Below are 16877 nucleotides of genomic sequence, written 5' to 3' on the forward strand. Positions count from 1 at the left end.
CTTCTTTTTTTTTTCCCACAAACATTTTATTTTTATTTGTTATTACTTTCATGTTGTAATTTCATGTACTGACACATTCCATGACCTTGGCGATTTGGTCCTATGGAACTCCATGTGTAACTAAAAAACTACTAAAATAAACATGAAAAACGAACTTTGAAGGTTGACCTTTCATAGCATTTGTTACTCTTTAAGTTACACCAATCACAAATGTGCCAATAAATTTTTAGTGGCATAAATGGCTGATCTCCCAGATCCGAAAGTTTTCTAAGCAGCTGGTCCTCAAAGTTGCTTGTTTCGAATGAGCTTCAAACTGTCAGTGCTTTAAGAAATTAGGCATTGATTCTTCCACATAATATCCCTTTTTACGTAAAAGGAGATTTACTTTGACAGTGATGTTTCTCATACTACAAATTGCAATATTTTTCCCATGGCCTGTTAGAAATGTAAATAGTTCTGACGCCACACTCACCGGAACCAATTCGTTGTTACAAAGTAATGTGTAAAGCCCCTACACAAACCAATTAGCTGACTTGCAGGTTGTCTGAAAGACCAATTTTGTGGCAGCCTATGCAAGTACTGACTGACTGCACTTGAGCGATTATTGCGCCATTCTCTTAAGATTTGTTTGCTGTGAGTTGTTTATCTTGAGTTAATTCTGTTTATGTGCTATGAGATCCAGCTTGGTTTTACACAAACTGTCTTGGCTTCACTGCCTGCAACCTCTGGGGGTTAGAATAGGCCCGAGGTATTCCTGCCTGTTGTAAGAGCCGACTAAAAGGAGTCCCTCCCCCTCAAGGGGGTAGTTAGCGCCTGCGTCCGGAGACGGATGGTTCCATGACCTGTATTTGTGGTCATTTTGGTTTTTCACTTCTCGTTTCTTCCTTCCTTTGGTTGGTTCTATTCTTTGTTCTTCTCCATCTCACTGTCTTCCTTACTCTTCTCCTTGCCTTCTTCTCCTTGCCTTCTTCTCCTTGCCTTCTTCTCCTTGCCTTCTTCTCCTTGCCTTCTTCTCCTTGCCTTCTCTGGTCTCCGCCTCGGCGTTTGAGACAGTCTGTCCTCTCCCTCTTCTTTTTCCTCTTCTTCCTTCCTCCCTGTGCGCACCTGAAGGCCGACGCACGCGTAGCCGGTGATGGGGTAACGTGTAATTCTCCGCCCTGGGTAGACAAGTCAGGCACGCACGTACCCCCTGGTAAAGGCCAGGCCCAGGGAGGGGTGATTGCCTGAGCTGATACCTTCTGACCATGCCGGTTGGTCCCTCCGCCTGTTTCTCGGGAGGTGTGACCTGAGATGTAAACATTCACCTAAGGCGGGAGTGCCCTCCGAGAGGGTCCCCACAAGGAAGGAGCGCGCCATCGGAGACGCTGGCAATCGTGGGGGATTCCTCTGCAATGGATTTCTCGTCTTCTCTCTCGACTTCTGCCCACAAACGGAAACTTGACCAGCCACCAGTGACAAAAGTACTACCGCCTACCCCACAGTTCCTCGTCGTTTCTCAATCTGAGGACGGAAAGGATTTTTCCTCTGTCAACCCTTTCGTTATCCAGAAGGGCGTAGGTGCCATAGCCGGAACTGTTAGGTCTTGTACCAGGTTGCGTAATGGTACCTTGTTACTAGAAACTCAGAGCGCCTTTCAGGCACAAAAACTGCTTCGAGCCACACTCCTGTACACGTTCACTGTCCGGGTGGAGGCTCACCGAACTTTGAATTCGTCTCGTGGTGTGGTTTATACTAGATCATTCGACGGATTGACTGACGAGGAGATTCAGTCTTTCCTCGCTGAGCAGGGCGTGACGGCTGTCCATAGGGTCATGAAAAAGGTCAACAATGACCTTGTACCGACCCGGACACTTTTCTTGACCTTTGATAGTGTTAAACTGCCATCGCGCATCAAAGCGGGCTACGAGGTTATTCCTGTTCGCCCCTATGTCCCGACACCTACGCGCTGCTACCAGTGTCAGCGTTTTAATCACACTCACCAGTCTTGTTCCAATGCGGCTAAATGTGTCACTTGTGGCAGGGATGCCCATGAGGGTGACTGTCCACCTCCGTCTCCTCGATGTGTGAACTGTCAGGGTGACCATGCAGTGTCCTCCCGCGACTGTTCCATCTATAAGGAAGAACGCTGTATCCAAGAAATTCGGGTCAAAGAGAAAGTGTCCAGCTCGGCAGCTCGCAAGCTATTTGGTAGTAGGAAGCCCATGCTGCTCTCAGCGGGGAAATACAGTACTGTCCTCGCCTGTCCTCGGACTACCAGGGAGGTGGCAACCCAGACGTGCGATCTGACCTTCAGCACCACGGTCGTCCGTTCGGCCAGTGCTAAGATCGCGCGGTCGACGTCTCCTCTTCCTCCCGTCACCACACAGACACAAGCCCCTTCATCAGCTTCTGCCAAGACGAAGACCCAGAAGTCAAATGCACGGGCCTTCAAGAAGGAACCGTCCCGTGCAGACTTCCTACGTACCTCGAACTCCCAGCCATCGACCAGTACTTCCACCAAACGACCTTCCAAGAAGGCTCATAGGAAGCACAGTTCTTCTCCGCCACGGCGCATTTCTTCTCCTGCACCACCCAGCGGTTGCCGCCCCATCTACTGATAGCGGCGGCAGTGCTCGCTCGAAGCCGGGCCCTCAGCGGCCTTCGAGGTGACCCCTTCTTTCATCTTCCTTTTCTTCTTAAGATGGCACTTTTTACTGGAATATTCGCTGCATTCGCTCCAACCGAGAGGACTTGAAGTTGCTGCTCCGCTTGCACCATCCGCTCGTCGTAGCCCTCCAGGAAACAAAGCTACGCCCATGCGATCAAATTGCCTTGGCACACTACACCTCTGTGCGTTTTGACCTACCCCTGTGGTAGGTATTCCGGCTCATGGTCCGGGATGATATTTACTACAATCCCGTCACATTGTACACCGGCCTGCAGGCAGTTACCATCCGAATTACTCTCTCCACTTTTACATTTTACATTTGTACCGTTTACACTCCATCGTCGTCTGCTGTTACCAGGGCAGACATGATGCAAATTATTGCTCAGCTGCCTGCACCATTTTTATTAACTGGAGACTTCAATGCTGACCATCCCCTTTGGGGCTCTCCAGCATCCTGCCCGAGGGGCTCCCTGTTAGCAGACCTTTTCAACCAGCTCAATCTTGTCTGCCTCAATACTGGCGCCCCCACTTTTCTTTCGGACACATCTCATACCTATTCCCATTTAGACCTCTCTATATGTACTACCCAACTTGCACGCTGGTTTGAGTGGTATGCACTTTCTGATACATATTCGAGCGACGACTCCCCGTGTGTTATCCATCTCCTGCAGCATACCCCCTCTCCGTGCTCCTCTAGTTGGAACATCTCCAAAGCAGACTGGGGGCTCTTTTCTTCCAGGGCGACCTTTCAGGATCAAACCTTCACAAGCTGCGATAGTCAGGTCGCACACCTCACGGAAGTCATTCTCACTGCTGCTGAATATTCCATCCCTCACCCTACTTCTTCTCTATGTCGCATACCGGTCCCCTGGTGGACCGTGGCATGTAGAGACGCTTTACGTGCTCGTCGACATGCTTTACGCACCTTTAAACGCCACCCTATAGTGGCGAATTGTATCAATTATAAACGATTATGTGCACAGTGTCGTCGTATTATTAAAGAAAGCAAGAAAGCCAGCTGGGCTGCTTTCACAAGCACCTTCAACAGTTTTACTCCTTCTGTTGTCTGGGGTAGCCTGCGCCGGCTATCTGGCACTAAGGTCCACTCACCATTTTCTGGCTTGAAGGTCGCGAATGACGTCTTTGTGGCCCCTGCGGATGTCTCCAATGCCTTTGGCCGCTTTTTCGCAGAGGTTTCGAGCTCCGCTCATTACCACCCTGCCTTCCTCCCCTGAAAACAGGCAGAGGAGGCTAGGCCACCTAACTTCCGCTCCTCGAGTCGTGAAAGTTATAATGCCCCATTCACCATGCGGGAACTCGAAAACTCATTTGCCCGGTCACGGTCCTCCGCTCCAGGGCCTGATTCTATTCATATTCAGATGCTGAAGAACCTTTCTCCTGCGGGTAAAGGTTTCCTTCTTCGTACTTACAATCGCATCTGGATTGAGGGACATGTTCCCGCATGCTGGTGCGAGTCTATTGTTGTACCGATTCCTGAGCCGGGGAAGGACAAGCACTTGCCTTCCAGTTATCGACCCATCTCACTTACCAGCTGTGTCTGTAAGGTGATGTAGCGAAAGGTTAACTCTCGTTTGGTTTGGCTGCTCGAATCTCGACGCCTGCTTACCAATGTACAATGTGGATTTCGTAGGCGCCGCTCTGCTGTTGACCATCTGGTTACCTTGTCGACCTTCATTACGAATAACTTCTTGCGGAAGCGCCCGACCGCGGCTGTGTTCTTTGATTTGGAAAAGGCTTACGACACCTGTTGGAGGGCGGGCATTCTCCGCACCATGCATACATGGGGCCTTCGCGGTCGCCTCCCTCTTTTTATTTGTTCCTTTTTAATGGATCGACAATTCAGGGTACGTGTTGGTTCTGTCCTGTCAGACACCTTTCGCCAGGAGAATGGGGTGCCACAGGGCTCAGTTTTGAGCGTCACTCTTCGCCATAGCGATCAATCCAATAATGGATTGCCTCCCAGCTGATGTATCAGGCTCCCTTTTCGTGGACGATTTTACCATCTATTGCAGCGCGCAGCCTACATGTTTCCTGGAGCGCTGTCTTCAGTGTTCTCTTGACCGTCTTTACTCCTGGAGTGTCGCCAATGGCTTCCGTTTTTCTGCCAAGAAGACGGTCCGTATTAACTTCTGGCGCTACAAAGAGTTTCTCCCACCGTCCTTTCATCTCAGTCCCGTTGCTCTCCCATTCGTGGAGACAACAAAATTTTTAGGTCTTACATTTGACAGGAAACTTAGCTGGTCTCCACATGTGTCATATTTGGCTGCCTGTTGTACCTGTTCTCTATATGTCCTCTGTGTTCTCAGTGGAATGTCACGGGGAGCGGATCGAACCGTCCTACTTCGCCTATATCGGTCGATCGTCCGCTCCAAGCTGGATTATGGGAGCTTCGTCTACTCCTCTGCACGGCCATTCATCTTACGCCGCCTCAATTCCATACAACATCGGGGTTTACGACTTGCGATCGGAGCGTTTTATACTAGTCCCGTCAAGAGTCTTCATGCTGAAGCTGGTGAATTGCCACTCACCTACCGGCGCGATATACTGATTTGTCGGTATGCCTGTCGGCTACTGTCAATGCCCGACCACCCGTCTTATCATTCCTTTTTTGACGACTCTCTCGACCATCAATATGGGTTGTATGTCTGTGCCCTGCTAGCCCCTGGAGTTCTCTTTCGTCGCCTCCTTCAACACCTTGATTTTTCACTCCCTGCAACCTTTCGAGTGGGCGAGAGCCACACGCCACCTTGGCTCCAGGCTCAGGTTCGTGTTCACCTTGACCTCAGCTCGCTCCCAAAGGAGGTTACCCCCGGTTCAGTATACCTTTCCCGTTTTGTCGAACTTCGTTCGAAGTTCATTAATATGACCTTCATTTATACAGATGGCTCTAAGACCAATGACGGGGTCGGGTGTTCTTTTATTGTCGGGGCACAAAGTTTCAAATACCGGCTCCATGGCCATTGTTCGGTCTTCACAGCTGAGCTCTTTGCCCTCTACCAGGCTGTTCTCTACATCTGCCGCCACCGACATTCTGCTTATGTCATCTGCTCAGATTCCCTGAGCGCACTCCAGAGCCTTGATCCAACGCTCTCTTCAGCAGCTGGTGGACGACGGTTCTCCGGTTAGCTTTATGTGGGTTCCTGGCCATGTCTGTATCCCTGGGAACGAAGCTGCAGATGCCGCGGCCAAGGCTGCGGTCCTCCAGCCTCGGACAGCTTCTTGTTGTGTCCCTTCATCAGATTGTAGCAGGGTCCTTTGTCAGCGCATTTTATCGCTGTGGCATGCCGATTGGGCTGCACTTATGGACAACAAGCTTCGGGCCTTGAAACCTCTTCGCGCGGCTTGGCCGTTCTCCTCACGCCTTTCTCGGTGGGAGGAGGTCGTTTTGGCCCGGTTACGAATTGGACACTGCTGGTTCAGCCATCGCCATCTGCTGACGGCTGCGCTGGCGCCAGCGCCGTTCTGCCCATGTGGGCAATTGCTGACGGTCCGCCACATTTTAACGTCCTGTTCGGATATTAACACACTGCGTCTTGATCTTGGCCTGCCATGTAGTTCTTTGTTTTATCAACTTGACAAACCTTTCTAAGGACATTTGATTATGCTGTTTTTCTAATCCTATGCCTGTCAGTCTGTCTTTTATTGTGTTTTCCCTTTTAGTTGCCGTTTTAAACTTGTGCCTCACGGTGCATTCCTAACGTAGTCTGGGCGCTAATGACCGTTGAAGTTGTGCGCCCTAAAACAAAACAAAAAAGAAACTGGGGCACCTGCTGCCCCCCTCCCCCTCCATTTGTATTAGGCTTACTCAGGCATGCAGGGCTCTGCCTGGGTCAACAGTTGTTTCCCTAGCATCTCTTGGGATCCTTATGGAACTGTCTCATGAAACTACTGATGGGACGGGTGTACCATCAGGCAGCACCTACACCCACACCTCAAAGAAAGCTCGGTTGGTCAGTCCTCCTGAAAAGAAGCCTCAGAGTAATAGTAACAGGGCATTAGTATGCAATAACACTTCCATTGTAATAAAGTGAAATGGGGGAAGCTTTGAGAAGATATCCCCTTTCTATGTTCACAAGGCATTGGAAGGTATTTCTGGGTGTCTGAAAATTGTCAAAAGACTTCATAATGGAACACTTTTAGTTGAAACTGCTAATTCCAATCAAATATCTAAGCTTCTGGGGCATAAGGTCTTAGGTGACTACCCAGTCGAGGATGAAATGCACAACATCATTAACTATAGTAAGGCATTGTTACCTGCTCTGATATAATGGAGGTGGACCCTGCAGAGTTACATGAAGAGTGGAAGAATGTGGGCGTCACGGAGGTGCAGAATTATATGTGGAGAGTCAATGGCAAATTGGAAAAATCCGCAACGTTTATTCTAACATTTAGTACTCCCGAATTACCGGAACATTGCTGGCTATATCCGCCTTAAGGTTCGCCCGTTTGTCCCTAACCCCATGTGATGCTATAAAATGTCAAACATTTGGTCATACCACTATGAGATGTAACAGGAAGGCTACATGTGAAAATTGTGGAGGCTCCGCTCACTAGTCAGGGACTTCTTGTACACTTCCTCTGAAATGTGTAAACTGATCTGGGGATCACTCAATGTGGAGCAGAAAGTGTGGGGTTTACAACGAGGAAAAGAAAATTCGAGAGTTGAATGTAGAGAGTCGCATACCCTATGGTGAAGCTAAAAAGGCTTAGAAAGCCATGCAACCACCGGTTTTTGCTACTTCATTTGCATCAGCCCTTAAGACACCAATGGCTAAGTGTGATGACTCCACACGAACTCGGACCACAGATTCCAGTATGAGCACATGCACTTGTTGATGTCCAATTGCTACTGGTGTCGTTCAGAAGCCGTTGGCAGTAGGCTTACCACCTAAGCCACATAAGACTCCCCAACATCAGAAGCCAACTAAGCCATCCCGCAACCCAGGCAGCCTCCTCCTACTGTCAGTAAAGAAAAACTTCCTTCGAAAAACCTTCGGATCGATGAGCTCTCTCACTATCTGATGGCGACTATGCTTTTGAGGATATGGGCCTCCAGTCGGAGGAACCAGAGAACACGGAACCGGCTAATGTCCCCCCTGACCTCTCTGGTAAATTACCACCTCTGAGGGAGAAAGAAAAGACCCACCATCGCTAACCAGTGTCTTCCATAGAGACTTCGGCGTTGCAGTGGAATTCGAATGGATATTGCTCACATTTGGAAGAACTGCAGCTGCTGGTCCAGGATAAACCGTTCTGCAGTGCTTACAAGAGACGCATCTTAGTCACACACACACACCTGCATTACGTCCCTACCACATATACAGGAAGGACGATACTACTGGAGACAGGGTTAAATTTGGTGTGACTATTTTCCCTTGATGACTGATGCCACTCCTCTCGTGTCTCTCTTACCACGACCATGCAAGCAATTGCTGTGCAAGTTCTCGCACCTTTTACTATCAGTGTGTTTTTTGTACCTGCCCCAAGATTGCGCTTTGGATGCAGACGCACTGGCAGACCTCTTCCAGGCACTCCCACGCCCATTCCTCCTTGTGGGGGGGACTTCAATGCCCACAATGTGCTGTGGGGCTCGACTACAACTTGCTCGAAGGGTCGGATGATCGAGCGACTCGTCCATTCTGAGAATATCTGCCTTCTGAACGTGGGTCAGGTGACTCAGTTTTCCACAGTTACAGGGTCTTCTTCAGCTATTGATCTTTATTTTTGTTCCCCAGCTAAAGCAGACTCAGCTCAGTGAGAAGTGGCTCCAGATTTACATTGTAGTGACCACTTCCCAGTGTGAATTCGTCTGCCACCTAGGACGGTGGCCAGCAGGAGATCACACAAGTGGCTGGTACAAAGGGCAAATTGGTTACAGTACACTTGACAGGCTATTTTTGAATGAACGGATTGTGCACAGGAGGTGGTGGCCCATATCACTCACGAGATCCAAAGGGCTGCCGCGAGTCCATCCCCATGTCTAGCAACCACCTCACCCGACGGCCGATACCATGGGGGGTGGAATGACTACCATCGATTGGCAATCAGGGCCAGACAGACAGCTCTGTGGAACTTCATTGTCCAACTGCAGCCAATTTTCATGTCTTCAGGTCCGCGAGAGCACATGCAAGGTGAGTGATCAAAGAACAGAAGAGGGTTCCTTGAGGGAATTCACGATTTCATTAATCGGTCCACTTCCACTGTGCACACAGTAATCAATAAGACTGATTGCAGGCAGACTTGGTGGACACGCCAAAAGACATGGCTCATGTTTTAGCTAAACACTTAGTTACTGTTACTCTGTTATCCAGACAAGCTCCTGCTGTTCAGGTATTCAGTTGGACTGCAGAGACGAGGAAGCTCAATTTCTTCTTGCGTAATGACGAAGTCAACAACCTTCCATTCTCCATGTGGGAACTGGAATCAGCTTTATCTGCAGCCAGAGTGACTGCTCCAGGACCTGGTGAGATCCGCTATACCATGCTTGCATCATCTGTGCCCTGAAGCGGAAGGTCAGCTCCTATCTTGTTTCAATCAGATCTGATTTGATGGACAGTACCCCACGACTTGGAAGGAAGCAATATTAATTCTGTTCTGGAAACCAGGCAAGGACCATAGTGCCCCTAACAGTTAACTGAGTGTTGCCCTTCTCAGTTCTATGGGTAAGACTCTTGAACGCATGGTCAACCACTGCCTCGTGTGGCTGCTCGAGTCCCGACCTCATCCGAGCCGCTCCCAGTGCGGTTTCAGGTGGTATCGTTCCACTGTTGACAACTTAATTCTACTGGAGACGGCGATACTGGAGTCCTCCTTACACCAAATACATGTAGTTTGTGTGTTTTTTGACCTTGAAAAAGCATATGACACCACTTGGAGTTACAACATCCTTTGCCAACAACTTTGTTTTTGTCTGTTTTAAGTATGTACCATAGTTTTAGTGTTATTAATACAGGTGGATCCCAGCAGGAGAATGCTCTCGGTTGGTCTGTGGTTTACCCTGATAGGGTTTTTACAGTGCGTCTTCCAGAACAATTTCCAATTATGATGCGGAGTTACATGGCATTCTGGTGGCACCTGAGAGGGTTCACAGACATCACCATATGAGTTTCTTGTCTGTTCCGACTCTTAGTGCACTGCAAGCACTTCAACAAATGTATATGGTAGACCTTCTGATTCAGCTCATCCACAACTCCTTACTGCGGCTCCAATGCCGTGGCAAGGAGGTGACCTTTTGTTGGGTACCTGGCCACATTGGGATACAGGGTAACGACATGGCTGACAAAGGTGCCAAGGAAGCATGTTGGGATGTTGTTGTCCATCAATGTTCCATCCCGTTGCACACCATTATCTCATTTTCTGACAGATGCATTATGCATCAGTGGGAGACTGAATGGTTGCAGGTGTCAGATAACAAACTGCGGTCGCTCAAATCTACCACAAAGGCTTGGTGGGCTTCGTGTCAGCCTCGCCACTGGAAGGAGGTTTTGCTTACCAGACTGTGCATCGGGCATGGCCCTGTCATGCATGGCTTCCTCCTCTGGTGAGCGGATCTACCATTCTGTGAAGTTTGTGGCATACTGCCTTCAGTTCAGCATATTGTGGCTACGTGTGTCCTGTATACTGATATTAGGGCAGCCCTCGAACTCGCTGGAGATCTACCCACCATTCTCGCAGATACCAATACCAGTGTTAACAGAGTGGTGAAATTTTTTTGAATTGTTGGGCCTCATCCTTACACTGGTGGGAAAGGCGGCAGACTTCAGTACGTTCTCAACTGCTCCGCATATGGGGACAGCCTTTGTCCCCACCCATGAGTCTTCATGTTGACTTTTCTTCAGGGCACTGATGACCATGGTGTTGAGTGCTCCCTCACCCCAAATAATAATTATTATAATAATAATAATCATCATCATCCAGGCTGTTGATTGTTAACCTTGATACCCATTGGTGATTGTCCAGGATCTCCTTTCTGAACTCCAAGCTGGTTGTCTTTGTACCCCAAGCCCCATTGGGATCCTAGGAGATTTTTACCAGTTGGCTAAGTTTGCTATGAGGATGCCATATTGGAGATTTGGGGGGGGGAGGGGGGTTACTGAACTGACTGACCTTTGGTTGTCACACTGGAAGCTTGAAATAAGGATTAGCGTGCCATGGTCTCTTCAGACTAACTGTTAGCAATAAAGGGACTACAACCATGTGACAACCTTCCTTCTGTGCTTCTTGTAGTGGATATATCGTTCTGTTCGATTCCTGTTAGCCACACGAGGATGACGTGGCCATATCCTATGATGTGAGGGTCCACCCCACTGTCAGTGTGGTGCCCACATCCTACTGGACTGCCCTGATTTAGCCTTCTTAAATTTGCTGACACACTCTGCCTTTGGTGTTAGTAGATGACATGAAAGTGACTGATCCGGTTTTAAGTTTTACCCTTGAATGTGGTTTCTACTCCTCTCTGTGAGGTAGGGCACTTTGGCACTGTGAGGATTTTGAGTGATGCATCTTCATCTTCTCTGACCCAGGGGGGCCCATGGCTGCCCTTGCACAGTGGTCTAGCCTGGGTCCACCCTTCCTACCTTTTAATTTTCTTAGTCTCTCCTTAACTTCTTACCCCGTGGTCATCCTTCCATGAGATTTTATCAAGTTATCTCTGTTAAGTTTCTTTGAGGTAATGGAGAGTGAGTAAAAACCAGCTGGACACAGAAGGTGCATCTCCCATCGCATAATATGCTCCAGGACCTCCAGTTGCGTTTTGGGCGGAGCAATTTGCCACTTTCACACTCTTACCCCTCTCATTTCTGCCTGCTTCTATCTCTGTTTTATTGATTTTGGTTACAATCAGGTTCATCAGCTTGCCCTGCGTCCTGCCTCTCTGAGGACTCTTCATGGCTTATAGGATCAAGGGATTGATAGTTTGGCCCCCTTATTCTCGTTGCTTCATCCATCCACTGACAATTTTTGAAGAAAAAAATTAGATTTTTAATAAAGAAATTAAATGGCTACAGCAAAAGAACTTGAGCACATGTTCTCAGACCAAAGATACAGTTTTAATCAGAAGGTCTTTTAACTTTCAAGTAAAATATAAAGAAAACAGAATATTGATGTTGACTCATTCCAGAGACAGAGCATTTTAATATTTTCTCAAAGGTGGGGCTTCAAAATTATTAACAAAGGTGACAACATTGGCAGTGTGTGTTTCAGGCCAGTGATATGTTTAGGCAAAACAAAAAATACAGGTTTATTACTTTGTCATGAATTTCAACATGTGCTAAATGCAATAACATCTGAGGCTATTAAGATTTCCTGTCTCGATTGATATGGGCTTATTCATGATGAAACTGGTTAAGTGTTAGATTATCTATAATTACTGACAAACAGCCTGATGGCTTGCTGAATCTAGTTCTGTTACTGTTTGCCTTCTCTACCAGTTCAGGCACTTTAGCTTTATATGTAGTTTTGGTTTCCTGCATCTCATTCGCTTAGGTGTAGGGATTTAGCTCTTCACTGAATTTTTAAAAGTTGCATATTCTTTTTACTGAGTGGGATGTCAGAGACACAGCACTTTTTATCTGTGAAGAATGGCTTTAAAATTCCTTTTACGTTTCCTTGATCTTGTTTTCTGTAGATTCTCGGTAATTTAAGGCAAATAATTTTAATTGTTGTTATTTTGCCACAGCATCTTTGCAGCTGCTCAACAAATATTGTCTGTGTTTGCCCTCAGTATCTAGTGACCTCATTATGGACAGGATGTTGTTTCTCAAACCTCTTGGCCTCCTTCGACGCCACATTCTGTTTGAGGGAACACTTATTGCAAGCGTTGGTTTTCAGCTTTTGTGACTTGCTGGTTTTCATCTGGTAAACAGATGCTGTTTCTGTCTTAATGCTGTCGTAAAGTGTATAAACAGAAACAGAAAATAAGCTACATAGGTTGGTAAAATTGTTAACTTATCAGATACACATCCTGTGTCAGTTTTTACAAATCACTGTTTCTGTGGGAGCAAGATCAGAAGAGAACACTGCAAATATTTATGTATTATTAAAATAACATGGCTGGCTGTACATATTAAATTAAAACTATTCCTTCAAATCTGCTTAAATAATATTGTATTTAAATGTATTTTATCTTATTTAAAAAAGAATTTGTAGTTTTACTTGCTCATTATTGTTGTTTCTTTGTCAGTTTCTCCTAATGAGTTTCTGTAATGTTTCAGGCATGTAGTGCTACCTAAGGAAATAGCAAGGCAGATTCCAAAGACACACCTATTGTCTGAAGCAGAATGGCGGAAGTTGGGTGTGCAACAGAGTAAAGGTTGGGTTCACTACATGACGCATGAACCAGGTATAAGTGCTTTTATGTTTGCTTTAGTTTTAAGGAAACCAATGTTTAAGATTGATAATGAAACTACAGCTACAGGTGTTAGTAAAAGTGTTTGTGTACCAGTTTAAAAGTGGGATCCCCCCCAAATAGGTTTGCACCAAAATTGTTGTGAGGACGACGAGAATCCTTAAAGTTGGGCCGTGATTGTAATAGATAAAGGTTGTGTGTGCTGTTTAGATAACTTGTGGTGTTGAGATCATTGAAACCAATGCACACCTGTGGAGATATTTAGTGTCTTATTGCATGATCACTTAGTGACAAAGACTGGCAGGGAGGCAGTTCATTGTATTAAGCAGATTAGTCATTGTCAAGTTAGGACTCTTTATTGGTAGGTTGAATGTATACTAAAATAAGGTGAATTTAAAAGATGGATGGAAGTGATTCATATAAGGAAGGGCCATGCATATGGTAGCAGATATACCCGATTTAGTTGTAGGAAGAAATTTGTTTCCATTTCCTTTCTAACCTTTCTAATTGCTTGTTACTGCTCCTCCTCCTATCCCCACATTTTGTTCTTTCTTTTCCTCCTCCTCCTCCTCCTCCTCCTCACATACAGTATTTTTCCCTATTCCACCTTGCTATATTGTTAAAAGCATTCATGATCTGAATTTTTCAAAAGAAATTGTTAGAGGACTTTGATGTTTAAGTGTGTAGGTTTTCGCTATAATGGGGCACTGATTTTCAATAAAAACTTGTATAGGAAAAATTTCCCTCTAACGTGATTTCAGATGATACCAATGTTTCTTTAAATGGCTTTCAAATGATACAAAATCTGTATGATTCAAAATTTCTATATGTGTGCAGCTATTTTGTGGTGGGAGAATGTCCATTTTAGTGCTCTGCATATTATTTTCAGTGTCACTCATGGAGTTAACACAGGAGCATTTCTAGATTAAAAATTTTCAAAATGTCAGATAGGGTCAGTGTGTGAATCAGTTAATAAGGGGATTGTGTCCAGCATTTGTGGAGGCTTCTCCTTGTCGTGTCGTTGACTCACTTAATTCTAACTTGACAAAAACCATCTTCGTGGTGGTCGATTTAGGAATCCATCAACTGCTGCTACTAATGAGTTTGTTTGTGGTTCCGAGAATGATCAAACACCACATCCACCCTAGTGTAGGGAGTGAGGTGTAAGTTCTTAGTAAGGAAATTTTGAGATGCCATAGTTTACAAATCAAACATAAGATTAAAGTTCTGCCAATATATACTTAATTAAATTCTGGAAAGTCAGAACCCATATTTGACATCATACATTGTGGTAAAATGTGCGTGACTCAGTTTTAACTCTGGTAAGAAGTGACTGTTGTACCTCTAGATGTTTTCCAAATAGCCTTGGCCAGTGAAAAAAAAAAAAAAATAAATAAATAAAATAAAATAGTGTGAATCCAAGGATAGTGTGTACATTCTTCATAGCAAATGGGCACTGTGACAACTTAACCATTCCTTGAGAAAGTAGGACATTAACTACAGACTAAAATGTTTCTGCATATTTAGTAGAAATAGCCAAAGCTGAGCCAGGGTGCTATTTCATTCCTTCATAACATTATGCAGATTGCAGTGGAGTCAAAATAAAAGATTTCTTGAAGAGCACTGAATCCACTCACTTCCATATTCCAGATCTTTTCCTTCAGAATATGAAAGAAAGCCATAGCCATCATTTCAAGACTCTAGAAGCATCTGATGTCCAGTGACCATTTTTACTAATGAGGAATTGGAGAGGATACACAAGTGTGGACAACTTTCAGGAGAAGACTTAAGAAAGCTATGTGATTAAATTGTAACAAAAGCAGGAATTTGCATTAATTTCTGAAAATCAACACTGAACCATATAGTTTTAAATTTTAGAAAGAAGGATTCTGAATTGGTAATACAAGGTGTTTTAATGGCATAACTGCTTTCAAATCAACTATGCATTACTTTGTAATTCACAGATTTAAAAAGTAATTCTTATTGTTTCACACCACATACATTTATCTCGGCCATAGATATTGTTTTGAAACTGATAAAATGAAACGGATATTTTCATTTTGACCATTGATGAAATGCTGAAATTTTCTTTTTGATAGGTGCTCATGAACTTTTTGGAACTGGACTCTGGTCTGATAACAGAATGTCATCTTCTGGTTTCTGTACAAACATTTATTAATTTTATAGGCTCACTGATGTCTTCACAGTTAAAATTTATTAGTATTTACTGCACTTACTGTTGTCAAATAGAAATGGCATTACATATGCATGTATGAAATTGATGACAGCACATTATTATCTTATTGCATTCAGAATGGCTGTTATATTTTGTTAACACATGAAGCATTGTAGTCCTAAATTATACAGATACATCTTGTTTCACTGTTCCCTCTTCCTCTCCCCTGGGTCTGTGTCACCACTGTTTCAGAATATCAGCCATACAACATTGCTTACAAAACAAGTCATTTGATATCGAGATATTAACATACAATTAGTTGTGAGGGATTTTGTTAGTTTATGAGAGAAATTTTGATGTACAACTTGTTGCAGAACCGCACATACTACTATTCAAGCGGAAAATAACTACACCACCTGAAGAAAGAGTTCAAATCAATGGTGACCAGTAATGGGAGAAGATAACTCTATGCAGCTGGCGGGTTGAACTGTTTCTTGTAAAAATGGTACTGCTGTTGTTGCTCTGTAAGCCTCGTTATAAAGGTTTGAAGGACGAGACTGGTGTTGTACAGTGGATAGTACCTGCAGGCTATGACTGTGTGTTTCATTTCTTTTCGAGGTGGAGTTTGTGTTTTTATTATGTTTCTTTAAATTCTGTACTCGCAAGTTTGTGAAATTTAGTAGGAATTAGTAATTGTTGAACTCCATATTTGACTGGAATGCTTTTAATTCAAATGAATTAAAGTTCTAGCTGCTTTTAAAGCAACTCTCTTTTATGGGTCTAAAAAGACCATAGTAACTGTATGACCATCAGTTTTGAAGCAGGAAGTGTTGTGGTTCCTTTAATCTATGAAGATTTTATAATTGTGTGTAAAGAATGTAAAAACCAGATCAGATGTGGAACAACAAATTGTTGGCTCTTACATGCCTTCACCACCTATGGGCTGTCAGATGTGTTGTCTGCATGAAAATAGTTTCAGTTGTATTATAATTATGTGCTTAACAAATTTTATATTAAAATCTGTTATGCTGTGTTTTAAAGTACAGCATTCTTGAATAATTTTAAAATAAGGGGATGATAATGAAGTGGTAAATGTCTGTATATTTTTATTGTAAATAAAATGAATCTCATCTGGAAAATAAACTGCTTCAGTGTACCTATTTATTCAAGAAATGCTGTACTTCCATAAAATATTGTTTTCTGTTCATAGTTTTTAATATTCATAGATAATTATTTTGTATCTTCTTGTGCTGTCATAATAAAAAAGTTGATGGTAAACTTGACTATGATGTTACTGAAGTGGGAAAGAGACCAAAGACTGACTGATTTAGTCTTTATTATCTTAACAGAACTAATAGATGTAACTGACATTTCATGGGATAATGAAAAATGTAAAAGCAGAGTTTTTTGCATGTATTATGTTCACATGTCAATTGTAACTATGAAAGCTATTGATTGTGCTTTACCTGGCAGCATCGCCAGGCAGATAAGTCTGTTTCCTTTCATATTAAACACTGACTGTATTCACAATGAAATATATTAACTTATATCGTCATCCATCCATCAATCAATCATGAGGGAAACCTTTGACTCAGCTGAAACTGATACTTGGAAAATACAGTTGCAAAACATTTCACAGTATTGTGATGTGTGTGTGCCACCTGTCATTCAGTTACCGGTGATTGGTT

General features: G+C 44.4%; 1 protein-coding gene across 1 annotated transcript in view; it reads left to right on the forward strand.

Moving 5' to 3' along the window:
- Positions 1–16467, forward strand: part of LOC124798287 (cyclin-dependent kinases regulatory subunit) — a 37670-nt gene extending 21203 nt beyond the window's left edge. The window contains exons 2-3 of the mRNA XM_047261613.1: positions 12880–13007; positions 15564–16467. Coding sequence (XP_047117569.1) covers positions 12880–13007; positions 15564–15640 — 205 coding nt within the window. The 3' untranslated portion in view covers positions 15641–16467. The remainder of the gene's footprint in view (positions 1–12879; positions 13008–15563) is intronic.
- The last annotated feature ends 410 nt before the right edge of the window (positions 16468–16877 follow it).

This window comes from Schistocerca piceifrons, chromosome 5, assembly GCF_021461385.2.
Source record: "Schistocerca piceifrons isolate TAMUIC-IGC-003096 chromosome 5, iqSchPice1.1, whole genome shotgun sequence".
In the NCBI taxonomy this organism is placed as follows: domain Eukaryota; kingdom Metazoa; phylum Arthropoda; class Insecta; order Orthoptera; family Acrididae; genus Schistocerca; species Schistocerca piceifrons.